The 14,806-nt window shown below is 37.7% G+C and overlaps 1 protein-coding gene across 1 annotated transcript in view; it reads left to right on the forward strand.

Moving 5' to 3' along the window:
* The window catches only part of Kiaa2026 (KIAA2026 ortholog), a 77,670-nt gene extending 63,273 nt beyond the window's left edge, over nucleotides 1–14,397 (forward strand). Inside the window, exons 6-8 of the mRNA XM_028764071.1 lie at nucleotides 5,032–5,147; nucleotides 8,003–8,190; nucleotides 9,177–14,397. Of these exons, the coding sequence (XP_028619904.1) occupies nucleotides 5,032–5,147; nucleotides 8,003–8,190; nucleotides 9,177–12,781 (3,909 nt within the window). The 3' untranslated portion in view covers nucleotides 12,782–14,397. The remainder of the gene's footprint in view (nucleotides 1–5,031; nucleotides 5,148–8,002; nucleotides 8,191–9,176) is intronic.
* The last annotated feature ends 409 nt before the right edge of the window (nucleotides 14,398–14,806 follow it).

The raw sequence follows: 14,806 nt of genomic DNA on the forward strand, positions 1-14,806 counted from the left end.
CTAGGAATACAGACCTGTGCCACCACAGAGGTTGATGTTTCCTCCGCTTTAAATTCAGTTTTAAAATATGTCCCTATTTTAATTACTATTATGCTTTTAATTTTGCAAAAGTGTCTGCACAATATAATCTATTTATAATTATTTAGGATTTGACTTTTCAGAGACCAGCAGAGACAGCATGATGTCTAAAAAACAAAGTGGATTTTAACATTTGTGAGATGCCGAATCTTAGTCTGAAGTCAATTCCATTTTACAAGTATTTCCCAAGGTGACTTTAGACAACATCCTTCTAGAAAGGCATGCATGCCCTTTCAAGTTTTAATAAATCCATCTTGGAAGAAATATCAAAATTGGTTTTTTTCTCATCAATGAAGTTAATCTGTTTGATTTGCTGTAAATAATTTATATTGGCCCAAAGGTATATTGTTACTAATTCCTCGTAAAAATGAATAATGTTTATGCTTTTTGTAATAGTTCCACTGTGCACTGTGAAAGTGAAGTCACCACTCAATAGAGAGCAACCATGTTGGGACTGAAACTTGGCAGTAAAGTGCAAGGCTCAGAACTCAGGCCCTAGCACCAGTGATATGGGACACAAAATGATATTATTTAATTGCTTTCGGATTGTCAGCATCATGTTTTAACCAGAGGACACATGAAGCTTTGAGTTCTCTCATCTGAGAAGTTGAGTGAAAACTTACCTTAAATGCCAATGCGTGCGATGATTCTGCTCTTTAATCACCTCAAGACTATAGATTCACATTCCCATGGCAGTGTACAAGTTTCCTTTCACTGGAGATGTTTTATTTTTTATAGTTTTACACACTTTATTAATTTTCTATGGTAGAAGACCATAAGTATTTCAAAACAGGTTAATGGGTAAGGCAGTTGTATGAAAGTTATAAATCTGTTTTCTGATTAAACATTTACGTTCCCTTCCTTGTAGTCTTTTAATTAAGAAGTATATTTTCTAGATGTTACTTAATTTAAAATTAATCAAAATTAAATGTAAAATCTTCTTAGTCGTTTTTAAACTCTTATACTGCAGAAATTAATTTAGTAATTTAACACAGACACCACTACAGCAGTGTCTTGATATAAAGATTTCCAGATATATACTCTACCCTTCCTGTTCCTCATCTGTACAGACCTAACTGATGTCGTCTGCATTTCCCACCCTGTAACCGCTGTGCTAATCCAAGCAGCAGCTGTACAAGCCAGGTTAGCTCTGCAGGCATCCCTTTTTTCTTGTGATCCCCACTACTTCTCTTAAGATTTTTAATCCTTTTGATAATGAATTATACCACAGAGAGAATATTCTTTCTACTTTCATCTTTAACTTTCTTCCTTAAATTTAAGGAAGTTTTTATTCTGTTCTCTCACCATTTCATTTTCCACTAAGTTGTTGCTGAATATAAGATTGGCATCGGTAGTTCCAACACTTGGGAGGCTGAGGCAGAAAGCTCAAAAGTTAGAGACTTGCCTGAGCTACGTAATAAGTCAAAGGGTTAACATAGTGAGATCCTGTCTCCAAGCCAAAAGAAATGTGGTTGCCCTAGATGAATACTGTTTCTTATTCTGTTTAACAGGTTTTTTGCTTTTCATGGATTAGAATAACCACCTCATATTATGTCACCAGTTCTTTTGAGAAAAGTTTGATTTTAAGGTATAACTCACTGCTTACTTGGGTCTCACTTGAACTTTTTTTTAAAATACATTTGAAAAGAAAACAGGACTATTTAGTTATAGTAGCATTTCTCAATCGGTAGGTCGCAGCCCCTTTGGAGGTCAAATGATCTTTTCACAGGAGTCACATAGCCATCTGCATATCAAATATTTATATTATGGTTTATAACAGTAGTAAAATTAGTTATGAAGTAGTAACAAAATAATTTTATAGTTGGGGTCACTACAACATGAGAAACTGTATTAAGGGGTCACACCATTAGGAAGGTCGAGAATCATTATGTTGTAGGAAATCCCATATTAGCTGACCTCGGTTAATTGATCTTGCAGAAGACCTGTCTGTATTCATTTACCACCTCCTACAAGAGGTGCTCAAGCACCTGTAACTCAATTCCAGGAGGTCCTACTCCTTCCTTTGGCTTCACATACATTACACACATGTGGTGCATTTATATACATGCAGGCAAACACTCATACACATAAAATATATCATTTTTAGACATGAGTTAGCATAAGGTTCAAATTTGGTGTATCTACAGCATATAACCCTACCTCTTCTTACTCTTCTAATAAGTAGTTCCCTTTAAGATTCAAAAACCTCAGTCTGATGCAAACACCCGCATCTGTATTGGTCAGGTTCTGGCAGAGCCTCTCGGGACAGCTATACCAGGCTTCGGTTGGCAAGCACTTCCTCGCATCAGCAATAGTGTCTGGGTTTGCTCTCTGCAGATGGGATGGATCCCTAGGTGGATCCTTCAGTCTCTGGTCCACTTTTTGTCCCTGCATTTCCTTTAGATAGGTACAATTCTGGGTTAAAATTTTTGAGATGAGTAGGTGTCTCATCCCTCAACCAGGGGCCGTGCCTATCCACTGGATATAGTCTCTACAGGTTCTCTCTCCCCTTCATTGGGTATTTTGGCTAATGTCATCCCTGTTGGGTCCTGGGAGCCTCTTGTGTCCCTGGCATCTGGAACTTTCTAGTGGCTGTCCCCAGTCCTCCATGCCCTACTGCTACCTCCGTTCAATTTCCTGACCCTCTGTACTTCTCCCCTGTCTCCTCCTACACCTGATCCTGCCCCCCCCATTGTATTCCCCCTTGTCTCTCTCCCTGTCAGGTCTCTCCCTCCCTCTACCTCCTGTGATTATTTTGTTCCCCCTTCTAAATAGGACTGACGCATCCACACTTTGGTTTTCCTTCTTCTTGAGTTTCACATGATATGTGGATTGTATTGTGGGTATTCTGAGCTTTTGGGCTAATATCCACTTACCAGTGAGTATATACCATGTGTGTTCTTTTGTGACTAGGATACCTCACTCGGGATATTTTCTAGTTCCATCCTTTTGTCTGCGAATTTCATGTAGTCATTCTTAATAGCTGAGTAATACTCCAGATGCCAATGCTGGAGCCAACCATCAGACTGGAACCCCAATAGAAGGAAGAGTTAGGGGAAGGACTAAGGGAGCTGAAGGGAATTGTACCTCCATAGGAAGAACAATAATATCAACTAACCAGACTCCCTCAGAGCTCCCAGGGATGAAACCACCAACCAAAGAGAACACATGGAGGGACCCATGGTTCCAGCTGCATATGTAGCAGAAGATTGCCTTATCTGGCATCAGTGGGAGGGGAATCCCTTGGTCCTGTGGAGGCTGGATGCCCCGGTGTAGGGGCATGCTAGGGTGGTGAGGCAGGAGTGAGTGGGTGGGTGGGGAAGCATCCTTATAGAGGCAGAGAGAGTGGGGGTGAGATAGGGGATTTGCAGAGGGGAAACCAGGAAGGGGGACACTTTTGTAAATAAATTGTAAATAAATAAAATAACCAATGAAAAAAGAAATTTTAAAAAAGATTCAAAAACCTTGGAAGAAATATAGTTGTTTGTGTTTTTTTAAACATATATTCTATTGCTTCAAAGTATTGAAACTTTCTGGTCAAGCTGTACTATTAATGACTATGTTATAAAGTTACAGAATTGTCATTGTAAATAGTGAAGGTTTTGTGTATGTACATGTGTGTATATATAAAAAATTGGCAACTCCATGTATAACTTTAGAATATACCTTTGCTATAGATATTTCTATATATGGACAGACTAACTCAACAGTTGTTTATAGAATGAGGTCTGATTTTAGATGTGTTAAATGTGATCTATAATATATAGTTGTGTCTTTCGTTAGAAATAATCCATATGAATTATATGATGCACGAATGTTATAGGTAAGGACTGTGCTTAAGTGTATTGTTCCTGTAATGACCAGAAGATTCTATATATGTTGATGAAGTATATCTTTACTTAAGATTTCTGTAAGATACATCATATGAGTTTATTTGATGCTTTTTATTTCCCTGTTTTGTTTTTTTCTGGTCTTGAGCCAGGATCTCACTATGTTACTATGTAGCCCTGCCTGGCCTCAAACTCATAGAGAGCCAACTGCTGCTTCCTTTCCAATGCAAGAATTAAAGTCGTGCTCTACCACACCCAGTCTTTGTTGCAGTCCTGTAGTTCTAAGAACTTGGACGTCAGAATCAAGCAGATGTGGGTGCACATAGATATTGTGTACAAAGATACAGTGTACATAAATGAAGAGAGAGGGAAAGGGAGGGGGAAAGGGGAACAGAAAATACCTGTAATACTAGCAAATAAGAGGAACATCAGTAATAATTAATTTTAGTGTAGTGGTGTAGACTTTAAAAACTAGTTGACTGGTTTTAGGAAGGTAATCAGTGGGTAGGAATGCTTGCTTTAGAAGGAAGAGGACTTGTGTCCTAATGTTCTCCTCTGCTCTCTGCATCCTCCTGCACATGCACACACAGACAGACATCTCAACACAGAGAAAATAAGCAACAGTTAACTGCTTTAGTTACTTTTCTATGCTAGAAACTACTAAAATCATTGGAACAATTCTTAAGAAAGTTTGTTAAGTCTCTTTTTCTCTCTTAGAAGTTACAACTTTACAATATGAACCAAATTTATTTAATGAATATATTTTAAATATTTGTGCCTTTACATTGTTTTGTTTATTTGGTTGGTAGGGTTTTTTCTACTTTGGCATTGGGGATTAAACCCAAGACAGTACATACATTTACTAAATGGTATTTACAACTAACATAATTAGATCATTTTTAAATTTGTTTTTTCTACTTATATAAGATGTGTTTGGGTTTTCCAGTATAGAATTGAGATCATTAAACATATTCATATTTCTTACAAAATATTTCCTCTTTTTGTAAACTTTTGTGGAAGAAATATTTTTGATGGATTATTGGCACTTTGTTATATTTTTATTAGAGGATAAAACTTAATTGACATTGATTAAGGAATTTACTTCTTAAAATTATGTTTTTAGGGCAAATGGTACCATCGGAGGCAAGCTGTAAAAGAATTACATAGTACACTGATACGTCTTTTAAATGAATTGCTACCATGGGAACCAAAGTTAATGAAGGCTTTTCAGAGAAACAGGTAACAAGCTTTGTGATGTATAAAACTTATTTTAATTCCCCAGTTATGATTTTGGGAAAATGTAATAAAATCATTTAGGTTTCTTTCCATTCATTTGTAATTCAGCAAATACAAAAACATCTCTGTGGTTTACTTTCTAATGGAAGAAGTATACAGATTCAAATGTGATAAATGCTAGTGGGAAAGAGCATGAGGAAGAGACTCTGAAGTTCTTGTTTGAGACTGTGAAGGCTACTCGTAAGACATACTCTAATATGTACGCTCAGTCAGTGTATGCTCTAATATTCATTAGAGAGAAAAATGGAATAGAACGGGGCACAACCTCTAAATATAGAAATGTATTTGGTATATACAGGAAGCACAAAGTCACTTATAGCCACAGAAAAGTGATTGATAAAGATCAAAGGTAAAGCCGGGCGGTGGTGGCGCACACCTTTAATCCCAGCACTTGGGAGGCAGAGGCAGGCGGATTTCTGAGTTCGAGGCCAGCCTGGTCTACAGAGTGAGTTCCAGGACAGCCAGGGCTACACAGAGAAACCCTGTCTCGAAAAACCAAACCAAAAAAAAAAAAAAAAAAGACACAAAGGTAAGGATAGCCAAGTCAGGAATTTAAGAGTTTATGTGGACTAAGATGAAAAGCTTTTCAAAGGTTTTTAACAGACAGGTTGTTTTCTTCTCTGTTGGGCTTGCTTGGTTGCTAGCAATGCTAAGACTTGAATACAGATCTTTGCATATGGCTAAGGAAACACCACTGAACTATATCTCTAACCTTAAGTTTTTTTTGGTTTGGTTTGGTTTTTGTTTTTACATTGGTTGGTTGGTTGGTTGGTTGGTTGATTTTGTGTGTGTGAAGGTGGGGTATGGGGTATGGCCTGAATTACGCTCATGTTTGCCATGGTGTACATGTGGAGGTCAGAGAACAATGTAAAAGGAGTTGATTCTTTCCTTCCTACCATTTGAATCTTGGTAGTAGGCACCTCTACCCATATGAACCAACTCTGCAACTACCTGTCCTTAAGTTTTAAAGCATTTACTCTAGCTGCCATTTTGAAATAGCTGTAAAGATGAGAGCAGTGGAACTAGTTACAGTGTAGTAGTTACCGCCCCCCAAAAAAGAAAAAGAATAGCTTGTAGTATCATATATGACAGGAAGTGATTGGGATTTAGATATAGCTTCAATGTAAGATTGGTAAAATTTGACTAAATATTGTGTTATGGGGTCTGTGAAAGGTTAATGCCATTATCAACTTGATGAAACTTAGAAATGCCATGGAAACAAACCTCACAGACAAGTCTGTAAGGAATTTTCTGCATTATGTTAATTGAGGTAGAAAAGCTCACCCTAAATATAGAGTGGACCCTGGGCTGAACAAACAAGAGAAAGGGAACTGAGCTGTGGCACTCATGTGTTTCCTGATGGTTAGTGCAACAGCCAGACATTTCAAGCTCCTGTTGCCATAACTTCTTTGCCACAATGTACTCTCAGATTGAAACAAATACTCTTTCCTTCCTTCAGCTGCTTCTATCAAGTATTCTATCCCAGCAGTGAATGAAGTAGCTAATAAATATGGTAGAAATTCATGAGTAAAATTCTCATGCCTAAAAGTTTTGATCTAGACAACTGTCATCATGGATTTGCCATTAACTGAGATAGGAGTGACTGAAGGAGAGTCAGGTTTGAGAAGTGACAGGGATTGGGTAGCTCGATTTTAAACATGTTAAGTTTGATACACTTTCTAGACATGAACTTGGTGGTGGTGCGTAGGCATGATGTGAGTTAAAGAAGCAGTTCAGGAGCATTACTAGATCTGAGGACAGATTTGGGAGTTACCAACATTGATTATATTTAAAGACATGAGATTAGTAGGAATTATATGGACAGAGGTCATATCAACATTTGTAAGTGAAGTAGATGAACTGGACACTTTGAGAAGAGGCTTTGGGAGAATGCTTAGTAAGATACAAGGATAACAAAGGAAGAAAGGTCTCTTAGAAACTAGGTAAGTCGAGGAAGAAGCTATAGAAGAGAATTAGGAGAGAAACTGTAGCACTCTTTGTGACCTCTACCATAAAATGGAGTAGAGAATTAAGGTAGCACCAAGAAATACACATTGAGGTACAGAGAAAGCATTTGGAGTTGTTTGGTTTTTCATTAAAAATTTTTGGTTTTAAATAATTTGTTTTGGATTAAATGGAGGAATAACAGAGTAGTAACTAAACAAGAGAAGATGCGTGTAATTGGTGGTGTTCACATAGGTAGAGAGATGGAAAATATAATGCAGATGAAGGTATTTGATGATAAGATGTGAGCATATGAAATATTTTTCCAGTTATTCTCTTCCGTGAAATACAGGTAGTCACTAGCCGAGGGTGAGGATGGCATTCAACAATTGTATAGATGTTTCTCTATTCTAATCTTATAGATAAGAAGGGAAATTCACAGTTACTCTTTGCTAACTCATGCCAAATCAACCATGTATATGACATGCAGGTCCATCCCTGGGGCCTGTTGGCCAGGCTTCTTGGTGGGCCCCAGGCCAGTGACTCAGGCTCATTTTTCAATTCAAATAGAGAATCTATTACTATTACTTATCTATTACTTTTTTTTTAATAGTTCTAACCACAGCCCTCAGAGAGATGGTGTGTTCAAACTTTATTCAGAAACTTAAAGATGTAACCTTTAAGTTTCTTAGCTTATCTCATACATTTTGTCTTCTTGGATAATTAACAGACATTTAGATACACTTAAAACACAAAAAAATGTTCAACGACAATTGAAAGAATTTCAACATTTAGTGTAAAATGCTAAATTAATTTAACTTCCAGAAGCTTCATATTATTTTGGTTGATTTCAGGAGCCGCCTGAAGAAAGACTATGATGATTTCCGAAGACAACCTGATCATGGTCAGTTCAGTAGAGAAGTATGGACTACTGAGGAGTGTGAAGGGAACCCTGAGAGAGAGGCTCCTAAAGCTGAAGTCAGTAAGTCTGTGGATGCAGCAGAACCTCTAGACAACCTGGAGAAAGAGCACGACGATTCAGGTAGGCATTCGAGCTTTCTAAATAAAAGTATAAAGAGAATTTGCTCTTTGTTGTGAAGGCAAAAGGCTATCTGGTCAGTGAATATAATTGAGGAACTCTGATATTTTAAAGAAATACTATTCACATCCTTGTAAGCAATTTTTTGGACATTATTAATAATTTTAAGAGTTTCTGGGGCCAATGCCTAACCCTAAATTACATGTATGTCATTGCTTGTTACAGATCCTGCACTACTAATCTGTTACCCCTTTGGAATTCATTGATTATCTTTTTATTGTTACTACTTGTAAAGTTCTGTTGGCAAAGTTTGCTGTAAATGAATTTGACACGTCCTTAAGATTGTGACGATTTTTTTTTTAAATGAGGTGTGGCCAAGGTTGATGGCCAACTGAGACCAAAGTAAACATATCATTCTAATGAGTATGGGTAGCTAGACCAATGATTAAGTTGTATGTGACTCATTTTAACTCACTGGTGACATTCTTTAGTTATATAGGAAGATGATGTGAAGACTTGTGATGATGTGTTAACATATTTCATGTCTTTTGTGAATTGTAAAAGTGGTCTTCTTCTAACCAGATATGACCATAAATTATTTAAGGATAAAAAACAGGAAAGGTTGAACATTTGTTTTCATTTAGAATCCCTAAAGACAATATAAAATAGCAACCATTCTTCTATGGTATAAAGTTTTCCCTATCTAGAGAAAGAAAACTAGCAAGATTAAACTTTTTATTGATGAGTTTTTCCTTAACACACATAAACAGCAGGATTAAACCAAAACTAGTAATAGGTTGCTGTTAAGTGTATTTGGGATATGGAAGTCAGCTTGTCAACCTTCTTCAGTAGTGCAGAAGCTTTTAAATGTCTGTACAGTAGACTTCTTAAATTACATGCTCAAAGGACAACTTTGGTTTTTTTTTTTTAATTCGTATTACTCAGTCACTGTTTTCTATAAACAAAATGCTTGTTTTTATAATTTTCAGATGATATGAAATTATCAGAAATAGGCTTTCCTATGGCCAGAAGCAAGTTGTTGAAAAAAGAATTGCCTTCTAAAGACATAGTGAAGACACTGCCTAAAACACTTAAACGACAGTCCAAACAAAGTAGTTATCTAGACGATAGCACAAAAGAGCTTTCCCCAAGGAAGAAAGCAAAGCTAAGCACAAATGAGACATCAGTTGAGAACTTAGATGTCGACATGCAGATTGACTGTTTGAATGAATCAAAGCCTACAGAACTGCCATTTCCAGAGTCATTTGCCTCAAAGGATTCAGTACCAGTGTCTCCTCTCCAAAAAGGGACCAAACCTATTCAAGCTTTGCTTGCAAAGAATATTGGGAACAAAGTGACCTTAACAAATCAACTGCCCCCTTCCACAGGTAGGAGTGCTCCTGCTGTGGAAAAGCCAGCTCTATCTCCTGCAGAAACAAGCCCCATAAAGCCAGCATTGACCTGCCTCACGAGTACAAAGGGACCTTTACAGATGGTGTACAAAATGCCCTGTGGTCAGTGGTTGCCAGTAGACCTTCATAGTAGTTCTGTCAAGATTCAGATGCAACCCATGGTGGATTCTAAAACGGGAGAAAAGATCATGCAGCAAGTTCTTATTCTGCCTAAGAATTTTGTGATTCAGCACAAAGAGGGGAAAGCAGTTGGAAAAGAGATAGCACCACCTCAGCAGAAAGGCCCAGAACACTCTTCACCTTGCCCACAGATGACAAGTGTAAACTGTTCTTTAGTATCTGTTCCTGTCACCTCTGTGTCTACCCAACTGCCTAATATAGTTCTCAATAAGACAGTTACACCTTCATCAAATGTGAGTTCTAGATCACAGCCTTTGTCACCTGTAACCTCTGTAAGTAATATGTTAACATCACCAGTGAAGATTAGCCAGAGTGAAGCAGAGAAAGTCAAGAATACAGTTTCATCCACCACAGTCCCCCAGTGCAATACTTCACCTGCCATTTCATCCACAGCACAGCCTCTCTTGCCAGCAACAACACTAAATGAATCTCCAGATCCTGGCAGTTCTCTCCCCTGTTTTTCACAGCAAACTGTTGATTCTTCTGAGGCAAAGCAAGAACTAAAAACTGTATGTATAAGAGATTCACAGTCAATTCTTGTTAGGACGCGAGGTGGGAACACTGGAGTTGTAAAAGTACAAACTCATCCAGAGCAAAATTCACCCAACAGTTTATCTTCAAGTTCTGTTTTCACCTTTGCACCTCAATTTCAGGCATTTCTTGTGCCAAAATCAACATCATGCCCTGTTTCCTCACAAGTAGCTGGAGTGACTACTACATCTAGTCTACCATCTTTCAGCCAAGCACCTACATCTGTGTCTGTTTCATGTGGCTTTCATCCACCCATGGGGAAAAATCTCAAATCTACATTAGGCCAAACCTTCAGCAGTGGTTATGTGGGCCCCATGATAGAAAAAACGTCATTCATGCCCTCTTCACCCTTGAAGTCCTCTGTTTCTTCCAGCTCATTGCTACCATCAACAACAAATAGTTCAGTTAATGTAATTAGCATATCAGCAGGAAATTTTGGGCAATCCAATACAAATGTTATTCATACATCAACTAAACCACAACAAGTAGATTATATCACAAAAAGTTACCCAGTTACAAGATCAGAAGCAACAACAGCAATAAATGGAGATGTGCTCAGTGAAACTCCAGGTCAGAAACTAGTGCTGGTGTCCGCTCCATCTGTTCTTCCTTCTGGCAGTGTGTCTTCAGTTAATGTGGCACCAGCACCAACCTCTCCAGGTGTTTCTACCCAGAAAGTCGTTTTTATTAATGCTCCAGTTCCTGGTGGCACTTCATCCTCAACTATTGTTGCAGAATCATTAAAACAGACACTTCCTTCTCCCTTGAATAAAACATACATTAAGAATCCAGAGCAACCCCAGATAGTACTAATTCCCTCTACAGTAGGAGCACCAATAAAAATAAATTCTTCACCAACTGTGTCTCAGATTAAAGATGTGAAAATTGGACTAAACATAGGTCAAGCAATTATAAATCCTCCAGGAAATCTGCCAGCTCTGTCATCAATTAATATATTGCAAAATGTAATGCCAAAAGGTGAAGACAAAAGTAGTAAGGGCTGTATCTCCCCCATCTCACCAGGTGGTAACTCAGTGCCAGCAAGCTCAAATATTGTGAATCACAATCTTCCTCCTGCTAGTGAGTCAGCAAGAGCTACAAATACATTTTCAGGAATAGGAGCAAATGTACCTTTGAGTTCCCTTTCAGTGACCTCATCCCCTGCTTCAGTAGGAACACGACCTCCTGTTTTAGTTAGTGGAAATGATACCTCTTCCAGAATTATGCCTGTTTTGTCAAATAGACTTTGTGCATCAAATCTTGGAAACACTGTGGCTATATCAACTGTAAAAACAGGACACCTCGCATCATCTGTTCTCATTTCAACTACACAACCAACAGTGTCTCCCAAATGTTTGACATCAGCTTTACAGATCCCTGTGACTGTTGCCTTGCCTACACCTGTGACTACATCTCCAAAAATAGTCAACACAGTTCCACAGTCAGCAACAGTACCAGGAACCACACACCCTGTATCTCTCTCTAAAAGACAATCCCGAACTTCTCTTCAGTTTCAGTCACCAGGGACTACAACTACAGTGCCAACAAATGCAAACACAAGTAAGCCTCCAGCTGAATTATCATCCCCCTCACCAAGTCCAGGTAAAATAATTAATATTTCTAATGTTACTTCTATGCCAAGCCAGCATATGTCCCCTTCATTAGTAAGAACAACTCTCAGTAATAATTCTATTGCAGGTGGCTCTGCCATTCACACTTGTTCACCACCGTCAAATATAACTAGTCTGGCAGGTGCTCCATTCAGTGAACCTTGTATTCAGCAAAAAATAGTCATTAACACGAGTACACCTTTGGCACCAGGAACTCAAATCATGATGAATGGAGCCCGGTTTATTGTTCCGCCGCAAGGTCTTGGAGCTGGTAGCCATGTCCTCCTTATCTCTACTAATCCAAAATATGGACCTCCCTTAGTTCTTAACAGTGGCCAGAGCATACTGGCTACACCAGTAGATAATCCTGTCCAGAAGATCATACAGACATCAAATAATTCTTTAAGTGGACAGCCTTTAAAGCATTCTGTAAGAAACTCTACAAAGATTGTAAATTCTCTTGGAAGTCCAAGTTCTCTCTCTACAGTACATACACCACCACACATCGTAAACACGCCTGCTAATGTGTGTGTTCCACCTGCACCACCGGCAGCATTGACGTCAGTAATTAAGTCCTCTCCAGCTACTCTTTTAGCTAAAACATCTTTGGTTTCTGCCATTTCCTCCAGTAATCCTCCACTGCCAAGTAGCACATCGGTATTTCATTTAGATACCTCTGTCAAAAAGTTATTGGTCAGCCCAGAAGGAGCCATTTTAAATACCATAAATACTCCAGCAGCTAAGGTATCTTCATTGTCTTCATCTCTTCCTCCAGTTGTATCTACTAGTCAAAATCTTGCCTCTGTCTTCCCAGCTTTTTCGTCATCTGGTTTAGAGAAGCCTGACACAGCTGCATCTTGAATTTAGATCAACTGAGCCAGTTTTTAAATAATGGGGCATTGTTTTAACTCCCATAAAAATTTTAACTTTATTATACTGTTGAAAACATATTGTTCATACTTGTGTGAAAACATACTGTTTATACATGTATGTGTGTCTGTGTGTGGAGGTGGATGTGTGTCTTAATGTACCTTCATTAGCTTGCCCAGTACTTTGTTTTATTGGAGAGGAAAAAGTATACTATTTCATTCATTGGTGTGAGGATGTTTTCCAAGGTTTTTTTGTTCAAAATATGTCATCAAGATGTACCTGTCTATATAACATAAATTGAACAAGTCAGGTTTGACTGTTTTAAGTAAGCTAGCCTTTTCACACTTATATTGATATGTTTCTTCTTGAATTTGGATTGTTGTGGTGTATCTACAGTATAGTAGTATTCTATGTCATTAGTGACATTTTTGTTTCTGTAAAAAGAATATATATATATATATTTATGCATTAAGAAAATGCAGTTTATGGTGTAAAATTGTACATATTCCTTAAATCCCTAATAATCTGTACTAAATATATGTACAAAGAACAATACTGTCTTATTTATGTTTTGTTTACATAATGTATAGTTTTTTAAGTATTTTAGTAATTTTGGACCAGTGAACTGTTAGCAACAATGCAGAAGAATATGCATATAATAAACTGAGTTGCTGTATTTCTTTGTTTGAATACCATTTTTAAAATGTGTTCTTGCCCATTGAAAGAATACATGGTATAAATTAAAACAGTCCTTTAAAACTTTGTGTTAAAATTGGGAACGTCTAGAAGTGATTGCACTTGCACAGACTTTACACTTGACAGAGCTTCCTTTCCTGTATCTCATTTGATTTCCGTGATAACCCTAGGATAATGTTAAGTGGCATGTCCAGTCACGTGGCTCATGGGGAGTAGAGCCAGGGCATGAATCTGAGGCTTCACATTCAGTCTCTATAGTTGTACTTTACTTCATTTTGAGGTTTCCATTCAGAATTTCATGATTTCAGACATTTTAAAGAAAACAGAAAAAAAAATCACCACAAAATTCTATAATAACAAAAAGAAATAAGTGTTGCTTTTTTAAGATGAGTTTATTTGGTTTATGTCTATACATCCAAAACATGTTTCTTAAAACTTTTTTAAAGGTTTCTCTGTGCCCCTAGGCAAACCTGGAACTTTCTATGTAGCCCAGGCTGGCCTTGCCTCAGCCTCTCTAGTGTGCCAGGGTTATAGACATGTCCTGCCATGTCTAGCAAAACTTAGTTTTTAATAATCTGAATTCACAAAAGGTTACAAAAGTAATACAGAGTGGTGGCCTTACCCTTCATCTTCCTTCTCCACATATATTTCTGTTTACATTAAGGGCTTGGTTCATTGTTATTGATCTTCCAAAATTATGTTTAAAACATGAATTTCTTTGTCATTTGAAATTAAAAGCAAGAGAACATAGTAGTAGTGCTCTTTTGTCTTTTACTCAGATTAGAGAGCAACTGCTTAAATTCTATTATGAAACAAATTTGATGGCTCAGTTGGTTTGACTCAGGGCTTGACTTTGTAGTGCTTCAGAATGTGCCTCATTATAAATAAAAGGTAGCTTTGTATTCACTGGAGCTTTAGTATTTTATTACTTTACTGAGATGTCGATATATATACATTCAGCTTACAATATTAAGCCTCATCACAGCATTCTAGTCTAAAACTTAAACTATTAGAAGAAATGGGCCTAGGCCTATGAACTAGCTCAGTGAGTAAGGGTGCTTACCACCAAACCGGAAGGCCTAAGTTCAATCCCCATGTCCACATAATGGAAGGAAAAAGTCATGATGTTGTAAAAGTCACTTACTGACCTCCACAACATACACACAAAATACTATTTTAAGATATTTTTTCATTGTTTAAAGAAAAAGCTAGAGAGATGGCTCAATGGTTGAGAGTACTTGTTGCTCTTCCAGAAAACCTGAGTTCAGTTCCTAGCACCCATACCCAACAGCTCACAACTGCTCGTAGCTCCAGCTCCAG

Source organism: Grammomys surdaster, unplaced genomic scaffold (genome assembly GCF_004785775.1).
Source record: "Grammomys surdaster isolate TR1022 unplaced genomic scaffold, NIH_TR_1.0 141, whole genome shotgun sequence".
NCBI classification, from domain to species: Eukaryota; Metazoa; Chordata; class Mammalia; order Rodentia; family Muridae; genus Grammomys; species Grammomys surdaster.